General features: G+C 40.7%; 2 protein-coding genes across 4 annotated transcripts in view; both read left to right on the forward strand.

The window, feature by feature from the left end:
• The first annotated feature begins 92 nt into the window (after nt 1-92).
• si:dkey-32e23.4 (dynamin-1-like protein) lies at nt 93-10,240 on the forward strand. 3 transcript variants are annotated; one of them, XM_041787766.1, is made up of 18 exons: nt 93-239; nt 838-964; nt 1,171-1,312; nt 1,589-1,627; nt 1,845-1,891; nt 1,985-2,056; nt 2,154-2,240; nt 2,617-2,779; nt 5,936-6,056; nt 6,204-6,542; nt 6,879-6,999; nt 7,101-7,256; nt 7,351-7,440; nt 7,545-7,643; nt 7,828-7,944; nt 8,033-8,142; nt 8,282-8,441; nt 8,573-10,240. In XM_041787766.1, the coding sequence occupies exons 2-18, from the start codon at nt 863-865 to the stop codon at nt 8,627-8,629; spliced, it is 2,022 nt and encodes a 673-aa protein (XP_041643700.1). In that variant the 5' UTR covers nt 93-239; nt 838-862; the 3' UTR covers nt 8,630-10,240. The 3 variants fall into 3 exon arrangements, with proteins under 3 accessions (XP_041643700.1, XP_041643702.1, XP_041643703.1); XM_041787768.1 differs by having other exon boundaries at nt 93-235; XM_041787769.1 differs by lacking the exon at nt 1,589-1,627.
• Nucleotides 10,241-10,716: 476 nt separating this feature from the next.
• Nucleotides 10,717-17,177, forward strand: part of disp3 (dispatched RND transporter family member 3) — a 35,364-nt gene continuing 28,903 nt past the window's right edge. The window contains exons 1-2 of the mRNA XM_041787826.1: nt 10,717-11,278; nt 11,514-11,615. The gene's annotated coding sequence lies outside the window, so the exon portion shown is untranslated. The remainder of the gene's footprint in view (nt 11,279-11,513; nt 11,616-17,177) is intronic.

The raw sequence follows: 17,177 nt of genomic DNA on the forward strand, positions 1-17,177 counted from the left end.
TTTAGAGCATGGACCAATCAGAGAATCTAAAGGACTATGACTCATACCAGATAGCCAATCGGAGCAATGAACGGTAATGCTCGTACCGCCTATGTGGCGGACTGACGGTTATTTCTTTGCCTGCTAATTTTGGATAACAATTCGTACAAAATGGAACGTTTGTGACACTTGAATTATTTCTCTACGAACTATGAAGAACGGGTTTATTGGATAAGGGGGATAATTATATTTTAACGTAGGTAAGGTCATAATGCAGCATCACTTGTTACCGCGGCTCAGCTAGCTTTAGCACAAGCTAACACATATCTGTCACTTCCTGCCCTTAACAAATAGCTTTAGCTAGCTACAGTCGGTTAGCCGACGATACAGAGCTTTCGGCCTGGGCTGCAGCATCATTTGGTGTCATGTAGTGTTGACAAATGCTGTTTTGTCAGGTCGGTGATGTGATTGATGACTTGAAGCCAGATTAAACGTTAAATCCCGCTCAAATCGGTGTATAATCTGGCAGGATTAGCTGCGGTGTTGATCTGACTGATGCTATGGCGCTACACCCCTCTCTCATCAGGACCACTCTCATTTGCAGCAACTTGCACTCTTCCAAGGGGAATAATAATGCCTCTTGCATTTTAGATATTCATAAGATGCGGTTGCAACTAACCAAACATTGGGGTGCTTTTCTTTTGTAGATTTTAACTGCAGATTTCTATTTTCTGTGTGTATGGAGAATTTATGTTCTCCTATAGTCAGTGTTACTTTAGAAATGATCTAGCTTCAGAAAGAGTTTAACTTTGCTCTGCCTTTTTGTATCACTTTTTATGTTCTGTTTTACAAATATAGCAAGTGTTTCCAGTTCATTGGAAGGATGGAAACCCTGATTCCTACCATCAACAGGCTGCAGGAGGTCTTCCTCACAGTGGGTGCAGAGATCATTCAACTGCCTCAGATTGTCGTGGTTGGATCTCAGGTCAGCCTGGAAAATAACACATTTAAATAATGAACTATTGGCTTAATCAGTACCTCTAACGCTTGCAATAATTTGAGAGATTTTACTATTTTTGTAAAGACCTCTCAGTAGTTGGTTTCTGATCAGAAATTGAATAAGCATTGTCTGATGTGCACACACTGGTATGGTGCTGAATTAATCACAGTTTTTATCATGTGTCATAACAGAGCAGTGGAAAGAGCTCTGTGTTGGAAAGCCTGGTTGGACGAGATTTCTTGCCTAGGGGATCAGGAATAGTCACAAGACGACCCCTCGTGTTGCAGCTCATTAATGTTTCCCCTCTGCAGGAGCGACTGAAGATTGAGAATGGTAACTACAAATTCACTCATCTGTTGATTTTTAAATTGACAGATTTCTATGACTATTTGTTAAAACACTGATCTAGATTTTCTACAAGGTATTACAAACTGGATATTTGCAGGTTAGAATAGGCAGTTTTGTTATTTCTATCCAATTCTGTGTGATCAGCATGTAACTATGGCACTTTAACTCACTCTTCAAACTGCAGACTATTCCTCAAAGAGCCTCTGTATCTGGGTTCTAACATTTAGTCTTTCTTCCTCTTCTTGCTCATCTTTTTCTCAGGAAATGGGGTAAAACAAAATGTCCAAAACAGCTACCCAGGTCTCTGTATTTTTGGTCCACACGGACTTGTCATTGTATAACCTTTTCATTTGTTTTGTTGACCCCTAAAACATTTTTGTTTGGTCTGATCATCAGTCAAGCATGATACAAATCCATTCCTAATCTTCTCACTTTCCTACATCTTTCAAACAGTATCTTTAACTGTAGGCAACTAGTGTGAAACTGCTCACACTCTTTTATTTATTCGTTTGTTCAGGTGTCAAAGCTGAAGAATGGGGTACTTTTCTGCACTGCAAGAACCAGGTAAATTTTTCCAGACATTTGAAGTCGTATGAATGCTTAGTTTGCCCTCTGTGGAATATGGTTTTTAACGATCATTTTCTCACCTTTGGACAGATTTTCTCAGATTTTCAGGAAATTCGTCGAGAAATTGAAGCAGAGACTGAACGCAGTTCGGGTGACAACAAGGTGAAAGAAAGTATTGATGTGAACTCAGTGACACAGTAAAAAAAAAGCTTTAGACACAGCTCTAATGATTTTTACTGCCTTTTTCCTCACATTTTAGGGAATCAGTCCTGAGCCCATCTATTTGAAGATATATTCTCCAAAAGTGCTTAACCTCACCCTGGTTGATTTACCTGGAATAACTAAGGTAAAATCAGCCACTTGGTGAGAATATTGGTAGTTTTACATGTGTACAAACATCCTCGCCAAACATAATTGCACTACCTCATGATACACACTGATTGCATTTGGTATTCATAATAAGGTTCATGTTTTTTTCATTAGTACCTATGAAGGTAAATTTCTTATGCATTCAAAGATGAAACAACATGTTATGGGAAAACTAATTCAGCATTCAAAACTAAACCTCATAAGTTAACAGTAAATCAGTTCAAAATGGAGTGCCTCAGACAGAAATCCATTTTTAAGTTTAAAATACCCTCATATAATTAATACTCACATTTGCAGCAGCAATGATTTTCTGCTCAGCGTACACTAATTCTGGCTCATTGTTTTAACCTCAGGTTCCTGTTGGTGATCAGCCAGAGGACATCGAGACTCAAGTACAAGAGATGATCTTATCCTTCATCTCCAATCCAAACTCCCTCATCCTCGCTGTGTCCCCTGCCAACTCTGACTTGGCTACCTCTGATGCGCTGAAATTGGCTCGTGAGGTCGATCCAGATGGTAGGACTCTTTATTTACAGGCATCTCCTCTCCTCAGATTTTATTCGATTTTCTCTCCTCTCCATTACTGCTGATTACATAACATGCTTTAAGACATGCTTCTTGAATTATTAATTGTGCTTGGAGAATGAATTTTGCTCAAGTCATTTCAGGCTATTGAACCTTCCGGTGCTTATTGTGAACATTATTTTGTCAGTAAAGAGGTGCTTGGAAAGTCAGTTTTGCTTTCATTATCATAATGGGACATGCCTGTAGAAACTAGGGATGAGAGACACTTTGAAAGAAGGAATAAGGTGGTAGTGGGATATCTTTCTGCAATGTAAATTGCAATATGACAAAATAAAAAAGTTATTCCAGACAAACAAGGTAAGTGTCTGAAGGCTTAAGTTTGGGCAAATAACATTTCGAACTTAAAAACAAAGTTTAATTCTTTTGAAATTTAAGCCTATTTTTATCTTAGGCTGTTTAAAGATACTGTGATAATGATATGTTTAGTAAGAAATAAACTGATTCCTTTAGTTATTTATGTTAACAGGATGTTATATGTGAATCTAATATAAACCAAGCATTTTTCACAACTAAATGTAAAAAATGGTGTTAGAGTCTGTAAAATGCAGACATGCTGGCAAGAATTGCTTTTTTTAATTTATTGCAGTGTGCAATGTGTTGTTTATTGCAAAAGCTCATATTATACTTACCATGCAGTTAAGTTATGAGTAATTATACAAATATTACCTTAAAATTCTACGTACTGTAAAAGCCAATGTGTAAGACACTTCGAATAAAAAGCTGGTTGCATCATCTATACCATTGCAACCAAAATACCAATATAAAATGCTGAGACATGTAGTGTCATTCAGTTTTGTTTCTGACAGCTGAGAGGCAGAAGATGTACAGAAACATTGTTTTTTGACCAATTTCACCAACATGGAAAACTATCACTGATTTTATATGTCAAACAAAAACTAAATTACATCTTGGCCTTGATTTCTTCTCCTTGATGAAAACTAACATACTTTTCGTCAAAGTTTTTGTGATCACACATCTATTTTTCAGTAGTCTTTAGTTCTTTGCATTAGGGATGGGTAAAAATATCGATTAATTGATGCATCGCGATTTTTCCTCCCCCAATTCAATATCGATTCAGCAAATCCTCTGAATCGATTCACCTCCTGGCCAGTGGGGGTCGCTGCGCATGTGATTCGCGTTGTATGGATGGAGGCCGCACTCGACCAAACAACATCTAACCATAACCATGTTATGTGAGGTTTATCACAATTTCCAAGAGGACAGAAATATTAATTAAGTTTACATGCACTTTACTTTTTCAGTGTTTATACAGAACTGTCATGTTTTTTACTTTTGTACTCCATATGCACAAATAAGTTATTATTGTGCAAATTTTTATTTTCAGAAGTTTTATTGCTAAAAAATGTGAGGTGGCTTACCAAATATGTTCACATGGCCATGAAAATAATTATTTAAAAAGTGTCAACAGATTATTTGTGTATTTCTACTTCTTACTGAATCGACATTGAAGCATTTAAATCGATATCGAAACGAATCGCAACCTAAAGAATCGAAATCGAATTGAATGGTGGGGTTCTTAACAATACCCAGCCCTACTTTGCATACTAAGTCTGGTTATTTTTTGTCCAAATTTTTTGCATGTTTTAAAAAAACCAAATCCAACTCTATATTGTGCCGAAACATTTGTCTGTTATAATTTTTCAGAACAGGTTCAATTGTCTGCATTTTTTTTGGTATCAGTCCTAGTCATTTAGATGGTGATTGACTTATCAGATCAGCCTGCGCCTGCTGCTTTCTTCTCTGTCTCTCGCTCGTTTGCCCCCTCCCTTCTCTCTCTCCCTTTCATGCACTGAAACCGCCCTTGTATTATGTTTATCAACCATAGTTTATGACAGATAAAGGCATTAGTTGGTACTCACAGCCACATAACAGACTGAATGAAAAAGTTGCTCTTGGCAGAGATGAATGTAAGAGCTGATGCCGTATGATCTCTCTCAGGATGGATGGACTCAGTGCAAGTTTTAAGGAGTGAACGAGCCACAGGCTCATCCTCACTGTGTATTTTTGTTGCAGTAAGAATCCATTTGCCACATTCTATAAATTTTCACATTGAATACAAGTACAGTGCAACTGACTCAGTGTGTGACATGATTTTCAAATTACGGATCTGAAAATAAAAATAATCTGAAAAAATAAAAGACTGTGCAAAGACCTTCAGTGTTGTCTTTCTCAAAGCGAAAGGTTGTTGACTAACATTTTGTCATAGCTTTATTCAATGAAATTAACGCTGCCATCATTACAGAGCAGTTGCCTCCATTACTCAACTGCAGCTTTACTGCTGAAAGGGTGTAGAGGTACTTACTGACTCAGACCAGGCTGACAGTGCCAATTTAACATCTTTTCTCCCTAACTGGGTCATAATTCTGATTCTAAAGGAAAGGTGATTGACTTCTAAGTTATTGTAACTTGTTGGGGGGGATTAAAAATACGGATATTGATATATAAACACACGTTTTTCTATTTTCTTTTAAAGCATACAAATTGTCTCCAGTAAAAAGAGAGGCTGAGTCAAGCAGAGTTGAGAGAGGGATGGGGACACAGACAGTCTGATAGTTGTTCTCCATTTATTCAAAATGTTCAGAGATCAAGGTGGGCCACTTGAGTGTGTGTTACCCTAGGAAACCACCTATACCTTGTGGTAAAATTGTAAATTATACCAGTATTTAAGGCTGATATGTACTGTCGATATGTATGGCTGATACAGTTGCTGTAATTATTTGCAGAAATTTTCACATCTACTGAAACAAAACCTAACTTTTTAAACAAATATCTGCCAATTTTGATATGCCAACAATATTCTGCACCTCTGGTTTGCCAGATTTTTATGATAGATGGTGTGTCAGTTAAAATATCTGATACTTAGCCTAAATGTTCCCTTGTGGGTCTGAATCCTTATCCATCAGAGAACTGTGGCCTTGTTGGCTGTACACTCTATTTCTCCCTCTCACTATATAAATTGAAAAGTTGAACTAGCATGATTGTGAACTGTCCTTAAAAGTATTGCTTCAAAAGCTCTCTGTGTTTTTTTTTTTTTTTTTTTTTTTTTTTTTTTTGTGTGTGTTTAAGGCCGCCGAACATTGCTGGTGGTCAGTAAGTTGGACTTGATGGATGCAGGGACTGATGCACTGGAGGTCCTGTTAGGTCGAGTCATTCCAGTCAGACTTGGGATCATTGGAGTTGTAAACAGGTTTGCTATAATAAATTGATGTTTTCTTTTCTTTTAACTGGGTAATGTGTTAGTGTCACAGAACAGCAAGGTGTCAAGTTGTTAATTTGCTCATTACACTGATTATCTGACTTCACTGCCTCTCTCCCTAATTGGTGATCCCTGTAGGAGTCAGCATGACATCAATACCCAGAAGAGCCTGGAGGACTCAATGAAGGATGAGCAGGCCTTCCTGCAGCGGCACTACCCCTCGCTCGCCTCCCGCGCTGGCTCCCGTTATCTGGCCAAAACTCTCAGCAGGCTGCTCATGCACCATATCCGGGACTGCCTGCCAGAACTCAAAACCCGAGTGACCGTGCTGAGTTCACAGTACCAGGCACAGCTAAACAGCTACGGCCAGCCGGTGGAAGACCACAGCGCCACACTGCTGCAGATTGTCACCAAGTTTGCTAGTGATTACTGCAACACCATTGAAGGGACAGCCAGATACATCCAGACTTCAGAGCTGTGAGTATGACTTCTTTGGTGCTTTGTTAAATGCCGAAATATTTTCATATAGCAGTCTTTTTCTTCTTTGGGGGAATAGCTTTTATCTTGTAAACTTGTTGCAAAACTCAACATTTAACTGACATCAGTGCTTGTAAATTGAAGTATCAGCAGATTCTGTTGGCACCTTCCTCCCTGAGTTCTCCAACCACAAGACGACTAATTTGCTTGAATATGTGGGGAGAAAATATTGACTATTTTTGGTTGATCGCATTTAATTTTATTGCGGCTAAACCTGCTGATGCTCAGCACAGAGAAACTGCATAAGTGTCACATCTACACCCATTTCCTCTACAGCTGTGGTGGTGCACGAATCTGTTACATATTCCATGAGACGTTTGGTCGCACTCTGCAGTCCATCGACCCCCTGGGAGGACTGACTGAGCTTGATATCCTCACTGCCATCCGCAATGCTACGGTGAGCTTCCCCTAACATCTATTCTACTGAAGTTTCTTTATTTAAAGGAATAGCGGGTAGAGTTGATTTGCAAGTGAGTTTTTATTTTTGGTGCCCTGCAGGGTCCCCGGCCTGCACTCTTTGTGCCCGAGGTGTCCTTTGAGTTGCTGGTGAAGCGGCAAATTAAGCGGCTGGAGGAGCCGAGCCTGCGCTGTGTAGAGCTTGTTCATGAAGAGCTGCAGAGAATCATCCAGCACTGCTCTTCCTTCAGCACACAGGTTGGCAAAAAGCTGTTGATTGACTTCCTAATGTAGAGAAGCCCTGAATTAATGTCAGCACCAAGTTAAAAAATTGGTTTTCTGTGTTTGTAAGGAGCTCCTGCGATTCCCCAAACTGCATGATTCTATTGTGGAAGTGGTGACGGGATTACTGAGGAAGCGCCTGCCGATTACTAATGATATGGTAATCCACAGTTTAGCTAACATGATCCTTTATACTAATGGAAAAAAACTAACAGCTGACTCCTGTTAACCACTGAGGTGTTTTCTCTGCTTTTTGCCCCTCAGGTTCATAATTTAGTAGCAATAGAACTGGCCTACATCAACACCAAACATCCTGACTTCACGGATGCAGCCCAGGTTTCAGCATCTGTCAACAGTCAGCAGGTACTTATTTGTCCCTTACAGCAGGTACTTCATGTTCAGCATTTGCTCTGCCAGAGTAAACAGAAGAATTCATGTTCTGCAAAGCTGTAACCAAACAGTACACTCCTTTTAAAGTTTATAGTGGAATTCCAAACCCAGCCTGGATTACTTTGACCTTCTGACTCTCTCGATTTCTTGCTGTCAGGCAGAGGGCTTGGATGGAGGGAAGCGCTGGAAGAATGAGAGGGTTGCAGAAGAGAAAGCTCCTGCTGCAGGTTTTGGCAGCCCCAGCAAAGGCCAGGCCATTAACCTCCTTGACACAGTGAGTTGTGGGATTAGCAGCATGACAAAACACTTAGTAGTGAAAACACTGGAGAATGTCAACGTTTTACTTCTGTCCTCTCTGCCAGGCAGTGCCCGTATCTCGCAAACTGAGTTCCAGGGAGCAAAGGGACTGTGAGGTCATCCAGCGCCTCATCAAGTGCTACTTCCTCATTGTCCGCAAAAGCATTCAAGACAGGTTTGTCTGGAACAAATCCAGGAATCCTGGGGGAGCTTGCCTCCCATTTTCCACCCCAATTCTTTATCTGTTGCTGGCTCCATTAGCAGTCATTGATGCTGATTTTCTCATTCTGTCTTGGGGCTGTGTGTGTCCACAGTGTGCCCAAGACCGTGATGCACTTCCTGGTGAACTTTGTGAAAGAGCATCTTCAGAGCGAGCTGGTGGGTCAGCTTTACAAACAGCCACTGCTGCAGGAGCTGCTCATTGAGTCACAGGACACGGCACAGCAGCGCACCGAGGTTGCGCATATGCTGGAGGTAAAATTGGTTGATGCTTTTGTTCTCTGAATAGTTTCTTTGAGCATCAAGGAAAGCAAGTCCTTTCACTTTTTTCTATTATCTGCAACCTTAAGGCCAGTAAATTAACTGCCCTCTTTTTCTTGTTACAGGCACTCAAAAAAGCCAATAACATCATCTCTGAGATCCGGGAGACCCATCTGTGGTAGCCGGAGGAAAGGAACAATTCCCCTGTCATAGGACAGCTTTGAGAGTATGAGAGTGTATGTGAGTTTACAGCACTGGAGTCGAATGTTAGTGAGAGTGTGTGTCTGTGTGTGGTTGGATGACAGCAGCACCACTGTTTTCTCATGGACCAATGACCATAGCACATTAAGATGTCATTTATTCCTGTCAACTGTTGTCCTCATTAATGCAGCGGGGCTGTTATTTTTCACTGTGAACGTGTGTTTGTTGGGAAAGAAATTCATTAAACACTCAGGCTGAATGTGATATCTTGAAGTTGGAATAAGAAGCACAGCCAAGAACAAAGTCATTCTTTAAACAACCTTCATCGGGTCAAAGATTATTGCTGTAGTTACAAAATGTAGACGATATGTGAAGTATTTTTGTTGTTTTCAACGCTGCTTCTCTTTTTTTCTCTTTTTTTGAACAGAATATGTTCACTCTGAAAAAATTGTCTCTCCAAAAAACTTGCTTCCTCTGAGCCACTTCAGCAGGTGCTAAAATTATGTTAGATTAGATGTGTTCCAACTTAAATCCCCTGCTTCGCAGCACTCACCAGATTTAGAAATGAAATGAAATTTGTACTCAATCAATGCAGACTGCAGTGCAACACTGTAGACAGAGCACAGTCATTTACAGAACCCACAGGATGAATGCAGATTGTTTTTTTTCCTTCTAATCAATGCGGTTTATTTTCCAAAGACACATTTACATATCAGCTCATTTATACTGCTGCACTGACCTTTCAGTATTGTGTGTGTTAATGAAAAGAGACCAAACATTCCTAAATACTTTTTTCTGACTTATGTATAAGCTGTAAAAAAGGACTCCTCTTTAGATTTAACACCTTTAGTGTGTATATATAAGCTTTGATATTAAGAAAACAAGCATAATTCAAATAATAAAAATGTGTATTGTCAGGATATTATGTTACATGGTTAGGGATCTTCAACCTTTGTTAGATCTAAGATCCAAACCGCTGTTTTTTACCTTTTTGCTTTCATCAAACCCCAGAAGAGAGATTTTCAGTCCCTGTCCAGCTGTAAAGACCCTTCGACTGTCAGTTTGCAGCTTTTACCTGCATGCATTTTTCCCCAAAAACTTCATCTTACATCACAAGTTAGTAAGATTAACTTACTTCTGTGCCAAGATCATTTTTATTGTGTAATTTTTGCTTGATGTGAGAAAATTATTCATCTCTTTCCATCTGTTCCTAACTTAGATTGTTGTTCCGCCAAATTCTTCCCTGCAGCGCTGTAGTGATTGATGTGAATCTTCTCTCATAACCAAACAAATTATTCTCCTCAGAATTAGGCTTTTTCAGGAAGACCTGCCTTAAACCGGACCATCCAAGAGCAAACGCAACATCCTGTTAGTGTGTCTCTCTGAAAGCCTCTGTGTACGTGCACGTGTGTGATCAGAATGCATGTGGGATCGTATGGATGAATGACTTATGTACATTTTGTATTATTTAAATGTATATTATTATCAACGTGTCGACTGCCTCTGAGTTCTTGCCTGCCAATATTTGTGGTACATGTTTACTGAATGAAGTCTGCTGAGTATGGAGGGACTCATTAAACCCTAACAAAGGACACCGTACAGTCTGTTTTGGTGTTATTGATGGCGTGAATTTATAACAATTGATCAGTTTTTATGAGGTGTGTTTGTTTGTCTCTAGCAGTGCTGCAGCAATAGATATGATTATGTTCACTCTGCTTCTCTTCATTGATGTTAAGTGGCTGAAAAAGTCTGTGAAGGTCTGCTGTTGACACAAAGCATCACAATGTAGAAAAACTAACATGACCCCAGCCTGTTTCTTCCAGTTTTTTTTTATTGAAAGAGCTACATATGCTGAAACATCTCCCCTTTCATTAGGATGATAGATTGTTACCTTTTAAAGTCAATCTGAGTTAGACCTGAGCAGAGGTGGAGGAGTGAGCTGATGGATGAGTTGAATGTTGCATTGAGAGAGGCGAGAGCTAGTCATTAATGTTAGATGAGAGTGAGCGAGGGCTCTACAATCTGAGCATTATCTGCACAGCATGAAATAACAACATGACAAGTGAAATCAGTGAACTTCTAAACCCTGCGACTGCTAGTTTTGCTCACAGCGGTTGCATTGCATCTACAACAGAGATTTAGATTTAAGTGCTTCATTAAAGAGCTCCGAGCTCGCCGAGGAAAATGAACCTCTAGTGAATGAACTCTTACTTCAGGTGATTATTTTAAATTGCTTGCACTTTGTCCCCCCACTGTAGCCAGTTATTCTGATCACCCTCTTATAACACACCCCATCTCTGTACCAACCGAGGCTAGACTCGACCATACCAACTCTGACGGCGGTGGAGGGGGCTCGGCAGCAGCATCATGACAACTCTATCCCTTTAGTTGCAAAAAATACAGCCTCAAGTAAGTGGAACCAGATTAAATAGACATTTTAATTTGTTTATAAAGCCCTGCAGGCTCTTTTTGTTTCCTGCAGGGGTGTAGAGAGGATTTTGGGCTGCACTCCCCTCCTCGCCTCTCTTCCACTGGTGAGACAGTCAGCGGAGCAGGCTGAACAAAGCCATGGGAGAGAGAGGAGCTTCTGGGAAGAAATGTCTCACTGACTCTGTCGCCTGGACAACCGGGTAAGAGAGGAAGGGAGGGTGCATGAGAAAGATAAAGGACCAGGGAGCATAAAAGGAGAAGAAAACAACACATTATTAACTGCTTAGATTGGAGGATTCCTGTACAGTATGTGTGTTTGGGGGGGAGTGGATATTTGTGTTTTTTCCTGTGAGGATTCTCCTCATGTTTCTCTGTATTGATGAGTTATTAACTATGACAATAAAACAGTAAATGTTGTTTTTCCTCCCTTAACAGGGCATGGAGAGGATGAAATTAAAGAGCACAAGTTCAGCACATTTTAAGTGGACCCAGGAGGCCTGAACGCTCCACCTGTATTTCTCATCTCATCAGCCTCAGGTAAGCGTCTTCTCGCTGTTACAGGCATTTGCCTAGATGAGGACGCTTTTGTTTTCTGTGTGATTTATAATCAGAAGATAAATGATGCATGCCAGTTTTGCAAGGAAAAGTGAGAAAATAGTTTCAAAAATCAATGAAAGCTCATCCTATCAGCTTAGATTACAAGTATCGTTCATTAGAGTAACTCTGAAGCAGATAAGTTCTGGGAAATAGGCTTCATTATGTCTCTGAATGTGTTGTTTTTTTCACACTGCCAGAAAAAAATGAAAGTACCATCGCTGCTCTATGGAGCTTATTTAATCAGTTTTATTCAGGAGAGTGAGAGAATTGCCTGGTTTAGCCCCAAGAGGGTTGACACACCGTGCATAGAGCGAGCATAAATTCATCGACAATAAGAAAATGAACACCGTTGTTAGGTGCAAATGGATCTCGAGAGTTGGACCCGACTCCGTATTCACAGTGCGTGAAGAAAAGAAGGCACGTCCTCTATAAACACACTGCTGAGCGCTCATGCATAAGGAGTATATTCATAGGGCACTGGTGCTGAAATCAATGCCCCTTTAAATGAGGAGGTATGCTGGCTGACTTTACACCAGGCTGTGTGTGTGTGTGGGGCAGGAGGCAGCATGTGATATCCATATTGGATGAGATACAGAGAAGAGATAAACTGAAGAGGGTGGGGGTTATTTTTAGCTGCTGTCAGCAATGAAGGGTGCAAATCCCTCACCTTGGTGGACAGCGTAGAGGTGTGGAGAAAAAGGGGGGAAAGAAAAGGGTGAAGAAGGAGTGAGGGATGGTGAGCGAAAGGAGGGATGATGGAGATGTTAGAGGTGATGAGTTCAGGCTCACAGCAGGCAGGGATTGCTCAGAGCTCCTGCCTCACCCACCTCAAACACTCAAAGAGATAGAGTGGAGGGAAAAAAATGCTGACACTCCGCTTATCCGCCTTTTTGTTGGAGAAAAAAAATACATGAGAAAATATTGGTCCACAGGAGCTTACGGTTCACCCTGCTTCTTGCTTACAACTCACTGATCATGTAAGGAGGCAGCCTGAAAAAACAGCTGTTTGCTGCAAAACACAGCCCATCAAATACAACTGCTGTGCTCCCACTCGGTTTGAAGTGATTACATAAAAGGATACAGAGAAAGTTAAAAATTAAGTTACATATATGAATAAAGGCAGGGGTATTAAAAAAATAAAAGGTTTTATACCATAAAAGCTGCAAGATAGTTGTTCATGTCTAGCCCTGATTCATCAGTTAGTCTCATTTTGAAGGTTTAATCAACATTTAAGACAACAGCGCGGTAAAAACAGCACAGCTTCATTAAAGGCTGAGCCATGAAGGAAAGAGGTTGTATTCTGAATGAAGACAGAAAGCAGGGTGCCAGATCTCTTTTCTTCTTTAATGCAAACCTGCTGAGTGTTTAAATTGTTTGCGTTCTGCTAATCTTGAATGAACAATTCTAGGAGCTTGTAAACACATTAGTTACATCAAGGTCTGCGACGCTTACTGTGCTCTGCAGCTGTACACCGCTCATGATTATTATATATAAGCTGCAATGTTTTTGGCTGCAAAGACACATCACACTTGTCAAGAAGAGAGAAGAATGCAACCCAGAGGCCGTGCGTCACCACAGATATCTCTCCTCCGCTGTACCTGCGTGCTGTCTGCTGAAAGGTACACAAGAGGCGATAAAGGGTTAGAGCTCTGCATGCTCTAAGTCTGAGCACAAGTCTCTAATGAGTTCCTCAGACTGTCAGACTTTGACATGTGCACCACTTGTCAGCCTGTTTTGATGTAGAAACGGACAGAGAAATGGAGCAGTGGAGATGTGCTGATAGTCCTCTCATTTAGATTTTCCATGAATAATAAACAGCAGAGCAGCACAGTTTCTTTTCACAGATCTTTGAGGTGCTGGTCGTCTGTTTGAAGAGTGACGGCGGTATTGGTTGAGAGTGTTTGTGTGCCTCTACAGTCATTCCCCAGGCTTATTCTCTCTCCCCTGTTTCCTCCATCCCACCTCTCCCTCATCATGTTTCTGCTCTCGCCTGCGTGCCTACTCTCATCTCCTGATGATGAGAGCTGCAGCATCAAAACAAGCTGTTGAGGCACAGATGAAATGTAACAGGATTAAAATAATCTAATTACCAAAATTAGCAACCGTAGTCCTTTCAATTCTCTCTAATTGCACAATTTTATCTCACATACGTCTGAAAGATTGGTCACATAATTGGTCATATCACTATGACAAATTGCATATTATTAAAAACGCTTGAAGAGGAAGATACAGCTTGCTTTTTGCAGTATAAAAAGAAACATGACAGTTTTCAATATGAAATAACAGCACTGACGGATGCAAATAACACATCATAAAGTCTTAAAATCACAGAATGGAAACTGAAACAAATTATTGTCTTGTTATTTCAGCAACATAAAGCACTGACATCCAAAAGTAACTGAAAATAAGATGGTTTTTTGGAGTGGAATATTTCAATTCTCTATTTTTCACTTTAAAACCAATCTTTCCCCTCACCATCAATGGAAGTGTCCTCCAAAAGCGCATTTGCACGCAGCGTGGGCAGATGCTGATCTGCTGCTCTCCCATTAAAAAGGTGCACTGGTGTCCTTGTCTGTGCACAAAGATGACACAGTGATTAATAAAAGTAAGTGTTGTGCAGACAAAAAAAAAGTGTCAAAATAGGCTCTTCTTTAGCAGAGCGTTTGACACAGCAGCGAGCTTAGTTCTCAACAGGCTTCTTTAATCTCTTTCAAAAAGGTGGAACCCAGCAGAAAACAACATTAGCAAATGTGGGTCCTGTGGACATTTGGGAACATTAGAAATGGCCTCTCTTAGAGTGTGGGAAAGTGCCGAGAGAAAAGGCTTTAAAAGGCATCATTGAACTGGAGACTGATTTTGTGGAAACGGTGCCCACACTAGATGCAGTGAGGGACATTTACAATCCCTTTAGGGTTGTCACAATACCAGATTTTAAAACTTTAATATGGTTCTTGTAAAAAATTGGCCTACCAATACCTGTTTTAGTAGCATGCCAATAAAAACAGAAGTCCTAGTTGCCCAATGGTGGGTAATTTCTTGTCTTTGATAGCAAAATTTTGTTTGCAAACTCCTGTGTACTGTCTAAAGTGCACAGATATATTGGCAGTCTGTCAGTATTGAAACTTTGCCAGTGTGTTTGTGCATTTTGCTTTTGCTCATGGCAGCTTGTGGTTAAAAATATAACTTACCATTGGAATGACATCGTATTGTTTTAACAAGACTATGGTTGGATGATTTGCAAAAATAATCTTATTGCGATTTTTTTCCCAAATACTGCGATTGCAATTTAATATGTGATTATTCTTAGGTTAATCTTATGTATTTTTTGACAAATTCAAGCAATAAATAATTTCCATGAATAAGACCATGTGTATTGAAAACCATGAAAATTTAGCAATTAATCCATAGTAACATGAATTTGAATATGGGGGTGCAACAAGCTTTAAGCTATAAAGGAGGTGGCTGGGTTGGGGGAGGTGAGGTTGGCTACCAGCTGATCGCAGCTGGGGTATGACTTTCGTCATGACGCTTCATCAGTTTTAGATAAAATGAGCTAACTATTTTTGCTCGTATTGCAAATGTGATGTAATTTGCTTTGTTTAAGGGCATTATCATTCTTATGTCACTCATTTTGATTAAGAAAAACATACATAAAACACAAAAAGGAGGATTTTTGTAAACCACTAGAAAAAAATTGACACTTAATGTTTGCACAATGTGCATAAAATCACTGCTGCTGCAAGATATTGATTCATTAAACAGGTGTTTTGACAGATTTCAAGTTGAAGAAATATTGCAGCTTCTGTGATTTCTAAATTTCAGCAGGCCATATTGCGATTTAATCTAATTTGCAATTGCTTGCCCAGCACTGACCAAGGCTAGGTAAAAACCTAGTATATGGCTGACCACAACTATCTGGGGTGCCTGTTGAAATGCCTGACTGAAATGTGTGTTCTGGCAGAGTGATGTTGTCATGATTGTTAGTAGTTTATTATTTTTAGCCAAAGGTATAGTAAGTGGTTACTGAAATGTAAAAAGCTAAATGTTGCCCTCTCTCTCTGTCTGGCTCCTTCTGTGTGTGAGGAGATGAAACCTGAGCAGCGTCATTCCCCCCTCCCCTCATGCTTTTGTTCTAGCACATCTGATTGGTTAAACACAGACACATATCAACTCAGCTGACACTCTCTGTATTCTTTGCCATTGCTGCACGAATGGAAGACAACACTACAGGAAAAGAGCAAAAAAGCTCTCCTCTGCACAAGACAAGCAGTCGCTGTGGCTTTGTGCCCTTATTTCAACAAAAACAGTGCCTAGGTCGGAGTAAACAGCAGCGGTCCTAGTGGGACATCCAAGCTAACAGCTAACGCCGAAGCAAAACGGGACAAGCCCACCGCCATGATCGGAAAAACATGCCGAAACAGACCGGGAGTGGAGAGAGAACTTTTTTTTCTGTCACAGAAAGCTGTTAGTGTTGCTCTCTGCGCTTGTTCGGATTTAGACATGTTGTCTGGTTCAGACAAAAGCAACGCTCTGCTCAGTCCCAGCCTAGGGACACAACATTACAAAAACAGGGCATAAAAGCTCTCCTCTGCACAAGACAAGCCATCGGGGTGGTTCTGAGCTCTGGATAGAAGAACAGCGGTCCAGGTCGGAGTAAACAGCAGCATTCCTACTGCGACATCCAAGCTGACAGTTAAAGGCAGAGTAAATGGGACAAGCCCACCGCCATGATCGGAATGCCATGCTGAAACAGACTGGGAGTAGAGCGAGAACATTTTTGTCTGTCACAGAAAGCTTTCAGTGTTGCTCTCTGCACTTGTTTGGATTTAGACATGTTGAGACAGAACGTTCAGACAGAAGCTCCGCTGCGGCTCAGTCCCCGCTAATGACAGACCTGCTAGTACGGTCGTTAGCGGGGACACAACAACTCATTAGCTGTATACAACAACTAACGCTTTCCCCATAACTATCATATTGTCATGCCAAAGCGGGGGCAGAAGAGCGGCATCTTCGTTTTCTTTCGCAGAAAGCTTTCTGTGTTGCTCTCAGCGCTAGCTGTGATGAAGAAATGTGTTGTTCTGGCTAAGGCCAAGCTAACGTTCAGCTAGTCCACAAGCATTTACACAAGTTACCCTTTCCCCTCAGTTATCACATAATCATGACAAAGCAGCTCAGCAGAGGATTTTAAAACATATTTCCCAACATGAAAAGCTTATAGGGTTGTTTTATTCTTTGTCATACAGCAATGGGGCCCAGTTCTGGTAAAACAGAGGCTAAAGCTATATCTGAGTATTTAGAGCAGTGGAGGCAGCCATTAGAGGGCCTTCAGCAGGAGTAAACCCTGCCCATAGAGCAACTCTGTATGTATAAGCCATACATGATATTAACTGGAGCCTTGTTAAAACAGTGGAGTCAGCCATCCCTGCCAGCATTCAGTCCAAGCAAACACAACTCTGTTATGTTAGCCTTTGGAAGTAGGCTCACTCACTCACTCAGTCAGTC

The sequence above is a fragment of the Cheilinus undulatus genome, linkage group 5 (assembly GCF_018320785.1).
Source record: "Cheilinus undulatus linkage group 5, ASM1832078v1, whole genome shotgun sequence".
Lineage (NCBI taxonomy): Eukaryota > Metazoa > Chordata > Actinopteri > Labriformes > Labridae > Cheilinus > Cheilinus undulatus.